A 16235-nucleotide genomic window follows, 5' to 3' on the forward strand; every position below is an offset into this window, starting at 1 on the left:
TATGCGGTAAAGGTATGGATAGCTCCAGCTCCTCTGTTTTCTGTCGTGGAGTCAGCATTACCTCCAATTGATGATGATAAGTGATGTTGCAACTCAAGAACAACTCCCCAATAGGCTCTCCTTCTTTCTCATGTGATTCATGGCTATCGGCGTGTTCATTTGTCGTTGATGTTGATCGTTGCACAATCCATTCTCCATCGTGAGATTCAAGGCTGACGGATCCCTGGCCTTCGACTTGGGGCAGAGGTACGAACGTATGAGGGTCAGTGTCCGCCATTCGCTCGTGAAATCGAGCCTCCGATTGTTGCCGCCCTCGCCTCGTACTGCAGATCTACTTCTTCCACAGGTGATTCAAAGTTGAATTCCTTATCCGCCACTGCAACTCCTCCACTCGGCTTTGGAACAATCATATCTCGGAGTTGTTGCATCATTTTCTCCCATCGAACCTCGAATTGATGTGATTCCAGCTTCCGCTGCCCCCATCGACTCTCCCACTCCAATTCTCTCTTCTCCGGCTCTGCCAATGGCGTCAGCGACATCATTGTCCGAGGAATGTTAGCTCTAGATACCATTTGTTGCATCCTTTTGTGGTATCAGAGACGACACCACACGAAGAGCTCCAATCGATCACTATCTCCATGATTTGATGCAACTTAAACCAAAATCAAATACACAAATCGATAGAACGGATGAGTAGGAACTGCATTGATGATGAGTATTGTACAAATGGAACTTCAAATGTAAATGGAAACAAAAGATACAATGATAAAATGAACGCGATACATTCAACGGAGAATCACCGGATTCTCACGATGAAAGCTCACACACTATTTTCACGACTCTGTTGAAAAAGAGAGTCTTTGCATTTATACCCAATTTATTTCTCTACTCTCTCGTTTGCATTTAGACCCTTCAACTTTCTTCTCTCCCATTTTCTGTTTAGGCTGATGTGACCCTAGCTGACATATCAATTAAGTTAATTGAGTTTGAGTTCTTTTCCCCTCTTTCGTTTGTGACGTAACAACTTCGGCATTTCTACGTTTCGTTATTGATTTTTCTTTCGTCTGTTGCTTGGTCCAATCGATAATTCCAGCTGGTTAGCTTTTTTGGGCTCCCGGAGTGTGAACAGAGCAAGGCCTGGACCTCGTTAACAATTAAGTTCGTTTTCGACAAGTTGTAGATATGCCCAAGAGTTGGAGACACAAATCGCACAAACAGAGCAAACGCAGCTCAAGGGATTATTCGGACTCCGAAGAGGATGTCATGTCATGAAGATGAAAGAGAAAAGTAGTAAAGATGATTCTGGTCGGGTTCATCGGGATTCAGCATCTGGTGAAAAGAGAAAGGTTTCATCCCAGCTGCGGGAATGCAAGGACAGTAAAGATCTGAGCGGTCATGGGAATGGCGATGCCTTGGAGGAGTATGTTTCATCCAAACGGCGGAAGGAGAAAACTGATGTTGCTATTGGTGGTGATCGTTGGAATGGGGGTGGAGATGAGAGAGGGGATGGTGACAGGAATGTGGAGAAGGATAATCATAAAGGTGAGAACTTGAAAGTTGATAGTAAAGGAAAGGAAAATAGCGGTAAAGGTGAGAGCTTCAGAGTTGATTCGAAGAGTAAGAGTAAACGCAATGAGAGTGGAAATTCCGGTGAGAGGAAAGAAGACATTTTGACATCTTCATTAGTGGACAGGGAGGAGAGTAAGAGCAAAGGGGAATCAAAGCGGAAATCTGAGAGGGATTCTTCTGCTCGTAAAGAAGGGTTGAAGGACAAGGAGAAAAGTGGTGGTCAGGAGACCAAGAGTAGTGATGCTGAGGTGAAAATAGTGGAATTGAATATTGGGAAAAAGCAAGGGCCTCTGCCTGGTGATTTTATTGAGGAGAGACAGGGCACTCGTGCTCGAGAAAATACTGGTAAGGTAACTTTGTTAATGGTATTAGCATGGATACTGGTGATTTATCTTTGTTAATGTGACCAAAAATCTCAAGGATTTGATATTTATGATCTTTTTAAGTTCCCACTTCCTTTTTTATCATGCTTCCCCTTAACTAATGATTTTTTTACCAATATGCTATTTTCTGAATGCGTTAGCTTTCTTACTGATTGAGTCATTGATTCATGGCATCAAACTTTCTATTTTGATTCTTGCATGATCTGTTTTTTGGTGAAGTAGTGTCTTAAGAATGATGACCTCAAGCCTCAACATCTGATTTTCTCTTATGTGTCTCCAAGGTATGGACCATATGGTTGATTTGTTTGAGTCAAACCTTGAAATTTGTATGAAGAGTGTCTAGAACCGCCATTTTGTTTTGTGCATGTAATCAATTGATTATAAGTAAAAGAACGGAATCAAATAAGCTGTTTAGATCAGTTGCTCAGAAGTATAACAAGATAGTATTCCTAATATTATGATCCTGCTCATGTTTAGTTATCCTGAGAAAATTGGATTGCTTCTAGACTGACAGTGTGATTTGATTGATTTTTATCTTTCACTTGGTCGTTGTCTTCTTCCTCCACATTCCTGAGTCATTCTGGATGTTGCCATGGTTACTCTTTGTTCATAAATTTTAGACTACTTTGCCCCCTACCTTTTAAGAATCAAATAGGTTGTTTTGTTAAATTGTACTTATCTGATAAATTAGAAAGGATGCTTAGGCTTGATAATTCTATAAACTCCACTAAATGTTGCAACACAAATTGTTAGAATCTGCTTTGTGAAATCTGGTGTAAAGATTTTTCGAGTTGAATGGTTGTTCAATCGCCATCTCTTTTTGCTACCTCTTTGTTTCATCATAAAAGTAGTGTCTGGCACGCCTAATTTTCCCATTCATTTCAGCAGAACCTTTACTGGATGAGGTGCGGTGTCCTGAGTTGGAGAAGGACATCGAGAAAAGGATACGCAGAAAAAGAGAAGGTTCTAGTGAAAGAGAGAAACATTATGATGATGCTAAAGAAGGTGGTGAGAGACGATCATCATCAAAAGGTGATCGTACCAAGGACATAAAATATAGAGATGACAAGCACAAGGATGGAGCATATACTGATAAGTATCAAGATGATGGCTACAAAGAAGACAGGTGGAGGGATGAGAAGTACCATGAAGAAGCTGATAAGGAGTATAAATATCAAGATGACAAGTATCGAGAAGATGGTGAGAAGGATTCTCGACGTAGAGATGATAGACATCGTGAAAGTGATAGGGACATTAGACGCAAGGAGGAAAAACGTCGTGAGGATGGAGAGCGGGATAGTAGGGCGGAAGGATGAAAAGTATCGTGAAGGCACTGAAAGAGATGGCCGTCAGGATGATAAGTATTATGAGGATGGTGATAGAGACCGCCGACGTAAGGATGATCACTATCATGAAGATGATGACAAGGATAGTAGGCGTGGGGATGAGAGGTATAATGAGGACAGTGATAGAGATGATAGGCGCAGAGAAAATACTTACAGGGAAGATGTTGATAATGATATTAGGCACAAAGAAGAAAAATATCTAGAAGACACTGAAAGAGACTCCCGCCATAAGGATAGTAAGCAAGGGGATGGATATGATAGAGATAAAAGAACAAGAGACATTAAGTATAGGGATGAACGGACAACACGAGATAGGTCTGGTGATAAGTTGGACCTTAAGCATTCGAGGGACGATAGCTCTGCTGGTGATCATTATGTGAGAAAATCAAGTGCATATGATGATAGTCCAACCCATGATGATCGAGCAGCCAGGTACCGAGATGATCAAGGCAGGAGAAGAACTAACGAAAAAAGAGGATTATAGCGATATTAAATCTCGAGTTACAAAGGATCAAAGATCCGATGCTGAAAGGAAGAGTACAAGCAGTGCAAGAATGGATTTGGCTACTGATAGAGTTCGGTCTGCTTCCAGAAATGCTGATTTGGAACTTACATCTAGCCATGGTAGACGGTGGAGTTCACCCCCATCAAATTCTCATACACCTAGGGATCACCACAGGTACTTGTATGCTTGCAATTATGTTCTAACAACTTGAGTGGGTGCTTAAGGGTAAGGGTGAATTTTGGTGAGCAGGGGAGGGAGGTTGTTGTCAAGGGAAAAATATATTCTTTGTAATTTGTAGCAACTACTCTACAGGGAAGAAATTTTCATTTTCTTAGATGAGGAAGCATGGTATTGACACTGAATTTTGTGTGTGATATATAGTTCTCCTGAGGCCTGAGTCTTATATTTTTTTACAATTCAACCAATAATCAAGTTGATGATGACTTGCTTTTTTATCACTAAAATTCAAAGAATTTCTTTTCAAGTTTCTGAATATAGTTGCATGTCTACAAGAACTATCTTGGGGTTGCAAACTTGCAAATGCCAGTGATATTAGATGAATGTGAGGTTTGGCTTTGCTGCAATTGTTGAACTCTAAGGCAGTAGTAGCGCGAATTAATATAAGGGATTTGTATATCAGAGCTGAGTGCATTGTTTGCCTACTGAAATCTCTTGCGTCATTTGTTTGACCGATATTGTATTGTTCTTGAAATTAAGGTTCCCTTATTTGTATTCATGCTTTCCTTTTGAGATTGATGTCAGGCATATACTTACTTTCTGTTCCACAGCTTTGTATTATGTAAATTTCCTTAAAACATTAATATAACATCATGCATGAGCAGCTGCACTTGGAACATGTATTTACATGTCTATTAAATTTACAGGAGCCTGAGGCAAGATGATTCCAAATATAGAGATTACAATTATGAAGAGAGAATTCGACCTTCAACAAGAGATCATGCTGGTGCTGCTGGAGGGTCTGAGAAGACTTCATCTCAATCAGTTGAGAAGCTTGGTCAAAAGGATGATGGCCATTTTGGAGAGATTTATGCTGAAAGGCGTCTCAAGTCTGATATTCGATCTTCACCCTTGCAGCTAGCAGATAAATCTCCAACATCGAGTGGTGACAGGAGACAGTTCAGCAGGCCTGATGTCAGACGAAGTTTTGATATTGAAGAATCAACACAGAGAAGTGGTGGTTCTCGAGAATGGGAAGAGTACAATGGTAAAGATGTAAGGGGAACTCGAGATGCCATGGAAGTATTTCCTGGAGAGGATTTTTTACAAGGGGGTGCGGATACTTTATCTATTTCTTCGCCTTTCACAAGAACTGGCCATTTTTTCCAGCAGTTCTAAGCCAATGTTACCACCTCCACTCTTTAGGACAGGTGTAGATAGTCCTTTGGGGTCAGGCCCAGGTGATGATGATGGTAGAGGTAAGTCCAACTTGCGTCATAGGAGGGATGGTGATCCCAACATGGGTAACATGGGTAGAATTCAAGGAAGTCCTTGGAGAGGTGTTCCGAGCTGGCCTTCTCCTGTGGCAAATGGTTTCTTGCCTTTCCCACATGGTCCGCCTCCTGTAGGTTTTCATTCAGTTATGCAGCCATTTCCTGCCCCACCAATGTTTGGAGTCAGGCCTTCGATAGAGTTAAACCATCCTGGTGCTTACCATATGTCTGAAGCTGATAGGTTTTCTGGTCCTGGGCGTCCAATGGGATGGCGCAATCAGGTGGATGATTCCTGCCATCCATTACATGCTTGGGATGCTAGTAATGTCGTGTTTGGGGATGAGTCTCACATTTATGGGAGATCAGATTGGGATCATTCAAGGAACTTACCTGGTACTCGAAGCTGGGATGCCAGTGGAGATTTTTGGAAGGGTCCCAATAGAACTGGAAGCATGGAGGTCCCGTCTACTGATAAAGAGAATAACTCTGTTCGAAGTGGCGATGAGGCTTTGGAAAGTCAGTCTACTCAGGCAGCTATGAATGAGCAAAACCAAGTTGATCAGCAAGCAGATAGCAGTGATGTTAGGCAGCAAATAAAGAGCCCCAAAAAGAATGAAACTGTGGGTAGTCTGGAGGATACTGGTGATATTGATAAAATGTTGAGAAAGGATGATGCACGATGGCATGTTTACCTTTCCAAACTTGATATTTCTGCTGATCTTTCTGAACCCAATTTACTTGATAAGTGCAAAGTCATGATTGGTAATGAGCATAGTATATCTTCTGATGTAGGCGACTCTGAAATTTTATATATTGAGGTAAAGGTTACACCAGATTATGCGCTTCATTGCCCTGGCCTAGATAATATTTGACTCTAGTCTTGATATTATTTTCCTTTTTGCATGACAGGATTTGGAAGCCGAGGTGGTATCTCACAGACTTCTGAATTATGTACTATTTGGATCTAATGATGATTCTGTTTTCCAGGTACATTGTTATGCACCTACAATACATCAATGACTCAACTTTGTTCTTATTTTACTGATACGTGGATTAAAACTGTTTGCACTTCTTTTGCCGTGCACTGCATATCTGCCAAATATTTCTCATGACAACTTATTGCTATGTAATTTTATAGTAGCTTGTTTCCTTGGTGTGCTCATGTTTTCCAGATGTTTTACTTGATTGTTAATTTATGTCCTGCATATTTATTCTGACTAATTGATACCATTCATCCATTTGTGAACTATTAGTCCCCATATTTTGTTGTAGCTTGTTTAGTTTTCTGGGATAGCTAGGAGGTCTTTATCTAACTAATCAGTGTGTTGAGTAAAATCAAATTTTCAATAACAGAGCAAAGACAGTTTGTTACTGAATGCATGTAATGCTTAGCGTAGCTCACATTTTCTAAATGTCTCTGCTCGCTCTGATTGTCTGATTTTATCCGCCTTTTCCATTCCACCTGAGTTTTGTTGTTTCTTAAACCGGTCGTTTACAAGTATGATGCTTGATTTACTTTCGTAGGTAGACATTCCCTGATTTGTGCTTGCTTGGTTTCTTTCTTTGCAACTGCAGAAATCTATGTCCCTCTACAAGAGGCAGAAAACAGAACATTTTCAGGCTGAACATGCTGAGAAAATCAAAGCCTTGAGTGATTTTGTTCCGGATTCCAATCAGAGAAAGTGAATGTAGATGACAAAATTGAGGAGCTACCTCCATCTGAAAACATGCAAGGTGGGGAGGATGCTCTTCCATACTCTGAAATCCAGGAAGATCCCAAAAATGGTACGAAGAATGATGAAGGGCATGCAGTATCCGACATACCTCTTGGCGCTTTGAGTGAAAAATGGAGGACTCTGTTTCTGCCTCAGAACCTACCAACTTGGAGATGCCTTGGCTGCTGAAGATGTTGAAGGTTCGAGTGCTGCTCCGCTACTATCATCAGAAACAAAAGACTTGGCTGCAGAATCTGGTAGTAACAATGAGGAAGTGAATTTGGTAGATACTAGTACTAAGTGTGATCCCTTGCTTAGTTCTGATATGTTCTCAGAGGCATCTGAGGCTATGATGCCAGAGTCGGTCAATGTGTGTCGGATACATCATTCTCCTGAAAGTACACATTGAGACGATTTATTTTTCTGAGGTTTTTGAAATGACTTTGGTGGTAATTTCTTAATCTTCGTTTCGATGTGGTTGCTGCTAGTTAATCAATAAAACTCTGGTTTGTCTATTGTTTTTCTGCTCTCCAAGTTTCTCATTCTAGGTTGGAGATGCGGTTTTTCGTTCCTCCTGGAGTGTCTGGTCTTTGTCTCTTTGTGAGGGATAAATGGGGAAAATGTTTGTATGTTATATACAATGGGTTTTCCTTTTCCTCACCAAGATCCCAAGATTCAGACATACTTCAGCTTCACCAGAATAGGCTTCTGCCGATGTGGTTGTGATCTGCCTCAGCAAATCTTCACATGATATAAGGTACATGTTTAAATCCTGGACAAATATGCCTAATTGCTTCTGAATTCTATATTTGGAATTTTAGATATTTGAGTATTTTGCTTTTTGGTTAAGAAAATCGGCTCTTGCACAGTCAAAGTGAACAATCAACTTTTTTATTTTATTTCAAAGATATAGAAAACATGGAAATATTGGCTCTCAATCGGTTTATTTCCCCCTTATTTTGAAATGATACCCATCTTACTTTTATTCGAGTCAATCCCTTTTTTTACCTCTATAATAATAAAGTATTTAATCTTTTTCTTATTCTTCATTTTCCCTCTAAGTAGGAGATGATAATATTATTACACCAACAGCTCATGAAACTAGTGATTAAAAATAGAAAACACTCAAAAAAGGAAGCGACGAAAATATCGAGCTAGTGCAAATAGTGACTTGTTTTTTCATTATATTTTAGATTTTTGATCTAAAAAATACTAGTTCCTCCGTCCCACAAGAATATGTACTTTCCAATTTTGGAAACTCTTTTCACTCTAATGAGTTGGACCAATTATCCACTAACAATACTTTAATTACTTTTTCTCTCCACCACTCTCTTATATTCTCAATTCTATATTAAAACCCGTGCCGAACCTAAAGTGCATATTCTTGGGGACGGAGGGAGTAGTATTTATGTATTGATTTTCTTTGGGGACGGAGGGAGTGGTATTTCTGTATTGATTTGTACTATTTCTCAATACATTTTTCCGTGGAAGTGTTTAAAATCCACACCAGCATGAAACTCTAAGACAATCTAGTTAGTTTTCGTTGATTCAAACATAACGTTATGATTATCATAATTCGTAACGTTTTCATTAAAAGATGAATATTGAAATACTGTAATTACCATTTTATATGTAAGCTCCAAATTTTGTCCCAAAAAATCTGAATAAGTTACACATTCCGGTCCTACATGAATTGTCCTGTAGTTTTTTCGAATTGTCATATATAACTTGACATGTTATTTTTACAATCACTTTGCGCTAACATTATGAGTCTCATAGTACATTTTTACTCTAATCTTACTCCTAAATAATTATGTCAAAAAAATAGGGCATCCAGATCCGTCATTTTTCAACTTCAACTTGATTCTCCTTCATTTGAAATACTTTCTCGATCCTATTAAAAATAAACATTGTTCTTTTTGGATTATCCCATTAAAAATAAAATGATTTCTAAAATAAAAATAACACTATCTATGTTTCTTCTCTCTCTTTTTCCTTATTCTTTCTTCGTTATCTCATAAAGCAAACTATAGAAAATCTTGTGCCAACATAAAAATGTATAAAGATATACTCCATCAATCCCAAGAGACATGATTTAAAATATTGATATTTAAGGTAAATGCAGAAAGAATTAAAGTAAAAGAGGATAAGAAAAGTTAAATTAGAAGTGAGAATAAAGTTTTTTTTAAGAATAGAAATGACTCAAATAATTAGGGATAATTTGAAATAGAAAACGACTCAAATAACGTAAGACGATTTGCTAATTTCTGCCTCAAATTTTCATTCTCCTGTAAAGATTGCATTTTATTCCACACACAATCTTATTTATACTTTTTTTGAGGTAAAGATATTGAAATTTTATCGGAATGTCCCACGGTATATGCAATCAATATCCAAATTCTTGGGGGGGTTTTCTAACAAAAATAAATGACTCATATTTTAGAACTAATAAAACTAGTGAAAATTTAACAAAAAGAGCAAATCAAAGGCAAGTACTAATAATAATAATTTTATATTATTGGTATTAATGTAAAAACTCGACTCACTAATTCTATTTATGCGTAATTTGGAGTATTTTTGTTCCAAGATCCATGAATATTCAATTGTAATTTTCCCATTTTGACTTCTACATATATTCACTAACATCTAGTTGATCTAGTCCCATTCTTTGAGGCTCACAAAAGTTGGGTTCTATACATGGATGGATGCCATGTGTTCTCAAATTATCCAAACACTTTTTTTCTTCTATTTACCTCATTGATGGCCCTAAATGTTTATGTATTGAATGGAGAGGAATCGTCTTCAACAATTAAGACGTGATTCATTTGAAGTAATGCGAACAAATAGCCCATTATTCCTCCAATATGAAAAAGCATTAATACTACAATATGTAAAACAATAACCATTTCTCTTGGGCATTCATGGGTGTTATTATTGGTACAAATTCAAGTACTAAGAAGAAGATAAGCATTTTGGTTTTGAGCACATTACAATTCAAATATCAAGGAAGTTAAGTGTATCTACTCAAATATACACTCATTTTGTTGATCACTCAAACAAGAGTTTCTTGCAACACAAAAAGGCCTCAATGTGAATCATTTTACTAGTTTGATGTTTTCCTCCACCACGTTAGAAACAGCCACCCAACTGCCAAACGGAACATATGTCAATTGATAAATATGCAAAAGAAAACTAGTGAACAACTTCAGAAATCCAAGAAACCAATGCATATGATCATCTCAAAGAATACCAGGGAATATGTCTAAGATATGCTATAAAAATTCAGTGGTCCAACATACCATGACAGCGTCAATCTCGTCTTGAGAAACAGGAGTTCTTTAGGCTGATCAGAAGCCTTCCCTCCCGATGCCGCAGATGGAGCCCTTGAGAAGAATTTCATAACAAGATCATCATTCTTGAGATCATGTGCAGACAAGCCATCGGCCTGGTTGGTTGTACCTGTAGGGGAATGAACTTTACCCTTTAGGTACTGCATTAGCAATGCCAGAAAATATACAGCTTCATCATGACATATGGTAGCAGACAAAGCAAGGACAGTCCACACCATCTGATATAGTAGAACATTCGAAGGATTCCAAAAGACAAACATGAAAACAATTTGATATTTAAGAGTTGAAAATTTCTCAGGCATCTCCATTACTTGAATAGTCCGGTAGTCCCTAATTCCATCGTCATCAGGGACCTACTAACCATGCATTAGTAATGGGACCGAACATATTCCTATATCTGTGTTTAATTTGTAGAAGGCTCTTGATAATTAAATGCTGCATAGTAATCTCAGACCTATTCTTACAAGTTGCCAATTTAGTTATCAGAATCCAAACGGCTTCTAATCCAAGGAAAAAAGCATATTCAAAACAGTTCATTGGTCATCAATATACTAGCGTATAAACACTATTTATCGTGGAGATATACATTAAGCGCTATGCGCCTGGATAGAAAATTGGATTTCCAACAATCCAAAGCCTTTCCCCCTTATAACTTATAAGCAAATTCTATATCTAAGGTAATCTAACTGATACCTATGCTTCTCACCCTTTTCAGAAAATATCAGCTCCCTGCCAATATTTTTGAAATGAAATGTGAATCAAACTCAAGCTGATTTAGTTCAGAAAATGCATAGAACATCACACTTAATCTTTTTTACCATCAAATAGACCACCTTTCAGATTAACTGATGAGAATCCTAAATTTGATGGTTTATCGTCCACATTTTCCTCATGAAAGGAATGCAATTTCTAGAAATCCAATTAGGAGCACCCTAATTTCTTCAACTTATAACATCAGGCATAAACATGAACACATTGAAAGCAACCAAGCCAGGAAAGCGATTTCATCTCAACAGGGAATATATATAAAAAAAATTAACGAATAAAATCCATCAATATTAACCATTCACGTAGATTCACACACAGCACCACGATACATTAAATCACATAAAAAAATCTACCAGTATACATTTAAAGCCTTCAATTTTCCATCCAGAATCATGTCTATTACGACTTGTGTTTTGTGATGTTTCAGAGAAAAATATGCAACAAATTCAAATCCAAAAAGAAAATCAAAATCAAAATCCCGCAGAGAAACATTATCATACCAGAGGATTTAGGATGGCGTTGAGGAAATTTGATGCGTGGGATTCTCTTCATCGCTTGCCCTGCACCCATTTTTCCCTCTCTTCGAATTTTCTTCAATAAGGCGTTCAATAATGGTTTCTGAATCTAATTACCAAATACTATTGGTAAAGAATAATGTCTTAAATGGGCCTACCTTTTATTCTTATTAAGGCCTACTATATTAAGCCCATGTCCCAAACCAATAATTTGATTTCCAACTTTTAATAACTATTAATTCTATCTCAGATTTTCCAAATCAAGATAGAAATTATAAAACCACTAAAGATCATAATATATTCGATCATTAATGCTTATTCCATTCTCATTCCTTTCCTTTATTTAATTTAATTGACAAAAATAAAACTATAATTATATTACACCTCATCTTTCAACACGGTAACAAGTTAAAAACACCAAATCAAAATTTTAAGCTTTGGGTATAAAATGATAATGTTTGGCATATTTTACTTTATCAAACTCACAAATATAGTTACCTTATAAGATTATTTAGTTAAGTATTTAAAAGAGTACAGTATATGACTAAGTAAAGTAAACAATACGCGAATTATAGTACCTCTCAAATCATAATTCGACCTCTCTTGGGGGGTTATATTGACTGATAATTTGTCCTATAGTTACATTTTTCTACATTTTGTTAGAAAATTTAGGTTAAAGTTTTCTCAGTTTCGATGTCATCGACTTACATATAGAAGTAGTCGTGAAAATATTACTAATCTCAAACCGCGTTCATACTCTTCAAATCAGACTAATCAGTTAATCAATATCATAGAAATTAAGTAGTACTATATTCACAATACTAATCTAATTATTTTTGCTATTTTATTCCTATGTCTGCACACTATTCTGATTTTAGACCTCTTGATGCATACTAATAATGGCTTGAATAATGCACAAAGATTTATTATAATCAGTTTAACTCATTGTACTTTCCCCAACTTATTGCATATCAAAATTTATGAACAAAACAATATATTAAAAAAAAAAAGACTAGTGGTGACAAACACATTCATGTCACAATTTTGAACTCGTCAAAGACTCTAGGTACCAAAACACGTAGTGCTCATGTTGGATGCCATTTTAATCAGAATCATAATTATATGTTGACTATGATTATAGAAATTTTCCTTTATTATGGTTCAAACAGCCCCATCAAATAACATTTACACCTATAAATATGATACATATCATCAATGCTTGTAACCCATCACTAACACACAATATTCATTACACACATACATTTGTAGCCGAAAATGAATTTTTTGCAGCCATTTGTCCAAAATGGACGACAATCGAAGCCTAGAGTACAACATTTTGTATGCAGAGAAGATTTAAGTATGAAGAAGACATCCACCACCAAGGTGAAGAAGAAGGTGCACTTTGAATCGGAGCCGTTGATTCGAAATGATCCGAAGGAAGGAAGAGTTAATGGTAAGGAGAAATGTGCAGTTCAAGTGAAGATTCGAATGACTAAGAAGAAGCTACTAAACTATTATCCAAGTGCAAAAACGGAGAGGTCCTTCGAGTCGAGGATGTGCTTCATATCCCAAACTGTCGCGTACAAACTTTCTCTAGTAATCGAAAAGATGACTAGTCTCGAACGATGGAAAATACAAGAGTCATAGCTCATTTTTTCTTAATGCTAGAATCTATTGTAGACGACTATATGTTATGCAATATTACTCGGCCTTATTTTTATTAGAAAATAAATCGATTGAATTAATACTAATTCTAGTAGTCTCATTCAGTTGAGTCGTATTCCTTTTTAGTTACATTCCTAATACAGGAGTCATGAATCTAATATGGAGGCAGACTTGTTGCAATGATACATCATACATGTCCTGGCATTGATGCTGAACCTGGGCAATCTCCTGCGCCGCTATACACGGATTGCACATTGGGATCGCTCTTGAAACTCGAGGATTTCGAGTTCGAGCTGCTTGACGCGAAGCTATGGTTAGGAGTCGAGGCTGCACTCCCGCCTATTAAAAAACTGCCCATATTCTCTTCACCAAGCTCTCTCAGCTTGTTCAGCTCAGGCACAATGACTTTACTAAGATCCGGCCGGTCCTTGCGCCTGAGCTCTGTGCATTGTATGGCCAGCTTTGCAAAGCTCAACGTCTCCTCCATTGGCCAATCAGAGACCGTCGGATCCAGCATCTGCAACAACGTCCCCTTCTCAATCGCATTCCCAATATGGTGCGTCAGCCCCATGGGAGGCTTGGCCGTGATGATCTGCAGCAGCACAACTCCCAACGAGTACACGTCGGATTTCGTGCCCAGCATGCCCGTCTGCTGGTACTCCGGGTCGATGTAGCAGAACGTCCCTGCTGTCGAGGTCATCCTGTACTGTGTCACATCATCCGCTACGGATGGTGGGACCAGTCTTGCCAGACCTACGTCGGCGATCTTGCTGACGTAGTTCTGGTCTAGCAGGATGTTGCCAGGCAGGCTTGAGGTCGCGGTGGACCAACGGCTCCGGCTTTGTCTGGTGGAGGAAATGCAGCCCCGTTGCAATCTCTGCAGCGATCCTGTAACGGAGCTGCCATGACAGAGGCCGGGTGTTCCCCTTCCGGAAGAGACGGTCTTCTAGGCTTCCGTTAGCCATGTACTCGTACACCAGGGAGCCATACTCGGGGCAGGCTCCGAGGAGTAGTACCATATTGGGATGTCTTAAACAGCTCAACACTTCAACCTGCATCATCACTAACATAGCTAAAACAAACATATTGAAAGATTTATGTAATACTACCTACGTCCTTTAAAAATAGCAACTATTTCTATTTTGGTCCATCACTAAAAATTAGATCTAGGAAACTTTTTTTTCTCTAATAAGATTATTTCAGTCACTTTTTCTTTCTATTACTCTCTTCCTTAACCAATTTTACACTAAACCCGTGCAGTTTCAAAAGTTGTTATTTTAAAGGACGGATGTAATAGTTATCATACAAGCTATGCCTTGCCTCTTGTTGAAACTGTGATCTTCCTTGAGCCGCATCCGGTCGCAGGACTTTGACTGCGACCGGTGTGTGGTCAAGGGAGCACTTGTAGACGGGGCCGTATCCACCTTCTCCGATCTTGCGCGACTCATGGAAGCAGTCCGTGGCCAGCTCAATCTCCTCGATGGAATATTTTCTGTATCTCAGAGGCTGGCCTGTGTTGGAACGAAAGATAGATATCAGAGAACAAAGAATACAGTTCTTTCGTTTCAGCATTTATATTTCCGCATTTCAATTCGATTTCCAACAACCTGTTTGGAAATCCTCCATAGCTGGTGTGTATCGGCCTTTTTCTTGCTCCACTGTCACTCGTGCTGCCTCCTCGAGTCTCTTTTCTTCGTCCTCTCTCCCCCGGTGTAGCTCCACCGCCTGCAAGTAGATGGAGATAGCCGGTTTTTAAAAATCCGGCCTAGTTTTTTGCAATCTCATCACTCATCTTACTTCTTTTGCTTGGCTGTTAAACCTCCTTGCAAGCTGTGCTGTACATATCCATTGTTTTCTGCAACTCTAGCTTTAGCCTTCTCATTTCAGCCTCACACCTCATCCTGCACATTCATGATTCATCATCCCCTTCAATTCCTATTCAGAAATGGTAAAAAAAAATAATCTTGATTTGATCTAACATTTTCCATTGATCCTGTCGAATATTCGCTGATAGAACTCATATCGTTAAATCTTAGCCCGGAGCATGTCGATTGGAAGCTTCTCTCTCGGAGCAAACTGACATTCGAGAGCCCCGGCTCGGATCCATGCCGTCGCAGAGCAAAGGATCCATGAATCTGCTGTCTGTGCTTCCCCCTTTCTGAACTAATGAAGGATATATCCGAGTCGCTGTCGGAGAGATCCATGAACATGTTCGGATTGTGGCCTCCTGTCAAAATCAGTGGCCTGCAAAAACACGAACACGACCTGCTCAGTATATGTATGACTCAACTCCTCTGTTGCCGTTCATGTTAATACAGAAAAGAAGCATTACTTGCTCGGCATGTCAGTTTCATCAGCAACAGCAATGAGCCTGGGTGGCGTCCTGTCCGGACCTGCTCGGACACATTATTAAGAATCGACGAACGCAGAAAAAAACATCATAAATGTACAAGTGACACAATGTACCTCTGCTAGGTAGGTGTCGGGGAGTGGCTCGGGCCTCCGTGGATGCAGCGGATTGATGGTAGAGCAGTTTTGCTCTGTAATTGGCGCAGCTGCGGCAAGAGCGGGGAGGCGAAGGGCGCCTCGCGGGAAGCGTTTTCGGACGGACGAGATCTTGGACTTCGAGATGACGTAAATTGTGCAGAACTCTGGCGATGCTCTGGACACACTTGTGGGAACATCTACTGTCTTCAATCTTCTGCACTACGAAAAAAATAACACTGTTATTTTTCACACTTATTTCAACCTCAAGAAACTAATTCTTTCACCTAATGAAGCCATGGCGAGATGCTCCGAGAACTAGATTCTCGATTGCAGCGTGCGCAGTGTATTCGGTTATGGCCTTGCCAATGTCCATGTCCTCCAGCACCACGTCAAAACATGGTTATCTGCACATTTCTTCTCTCCTCCCACCAACTAATAGTAAAATCGAACAAGACAAGATTATCTATATAATATATGCACA

General features: G+C 38.9%; 2 protein-coding genes and 1 pseudogene across 3 annotated transcripts; 2 read left to right on the forward strand and 1 right to left on the reverse strand.

Moving 5' to 3' along the window:
- The first annotated feature begins 916 nt into the window (after positions 1-916).
- LOC121780590 (ABC transporter F family member 4-like) lies at positions 917-3766 on the forward strand. 2 transcript variants are annotated; one of them, XM_042178196.1, is made up of 2 exons: positions 917-1914; positions 2838-3766. In XM_042178196.1, exons 1-2 carry the CDS (start codon positions 1269-1271, stop codon positions 3266-3268), a joined length of 1077 nt encoding a protein of 358 aa, XP_042034130.1. In that variant the 5' UTR covers positions 917-1268; the 3' UTR covers positions 3269-3766. The 2 variants fall into 2 exon arrangements, with proteins under 2 accessions (XP_042034130.1, XP_042034131.1); XM_042178197.1 differs by having other exon boundaries at positions 2841-3766.
- On the forward strand, positions 3295-7695 carry LOC121781696. The gene is made up of 9 exons (XM_042179400.1): positions 3295-3313; positions 3370-3674; positions 3727-3977; positions 4688-5028; positions 5132-6072; positions 6164-6241; positions 6830-6936; positions 7126-7329; positions 7518-7695. Exons 1-9 carry the CDS (start codon positions 3295-3297, stop codon positions 7693-7695), a joined length of 2424 nt encoding a protein of 807 aa, XP_042035334.1.
- Positions 7696-13293: 5598 nt separating this feature from the next.
- Positions 13294-14955, reverse strand: LOC121780869 (annotated as a pseudogene).
- Between the last annotated feature and the right edge of the window lie 1280 nt (positions 14956-16235).

This window comes from Salvia splendens, chromosome 20 (assembly GCF_004379255.2).
Source record: "Salvia splendens isolate huo1 chromosome 20, SspV2, whole genome shotgun sequence".
In the NCBI taxonomy this organism is placed as follows: domain Eukaryota; kingdom Viridiplantae; phylum Streptophyta; class Magnoliopsida; order Lamiales; family Lamiaceae; genus Salvia; species Salvia splendens.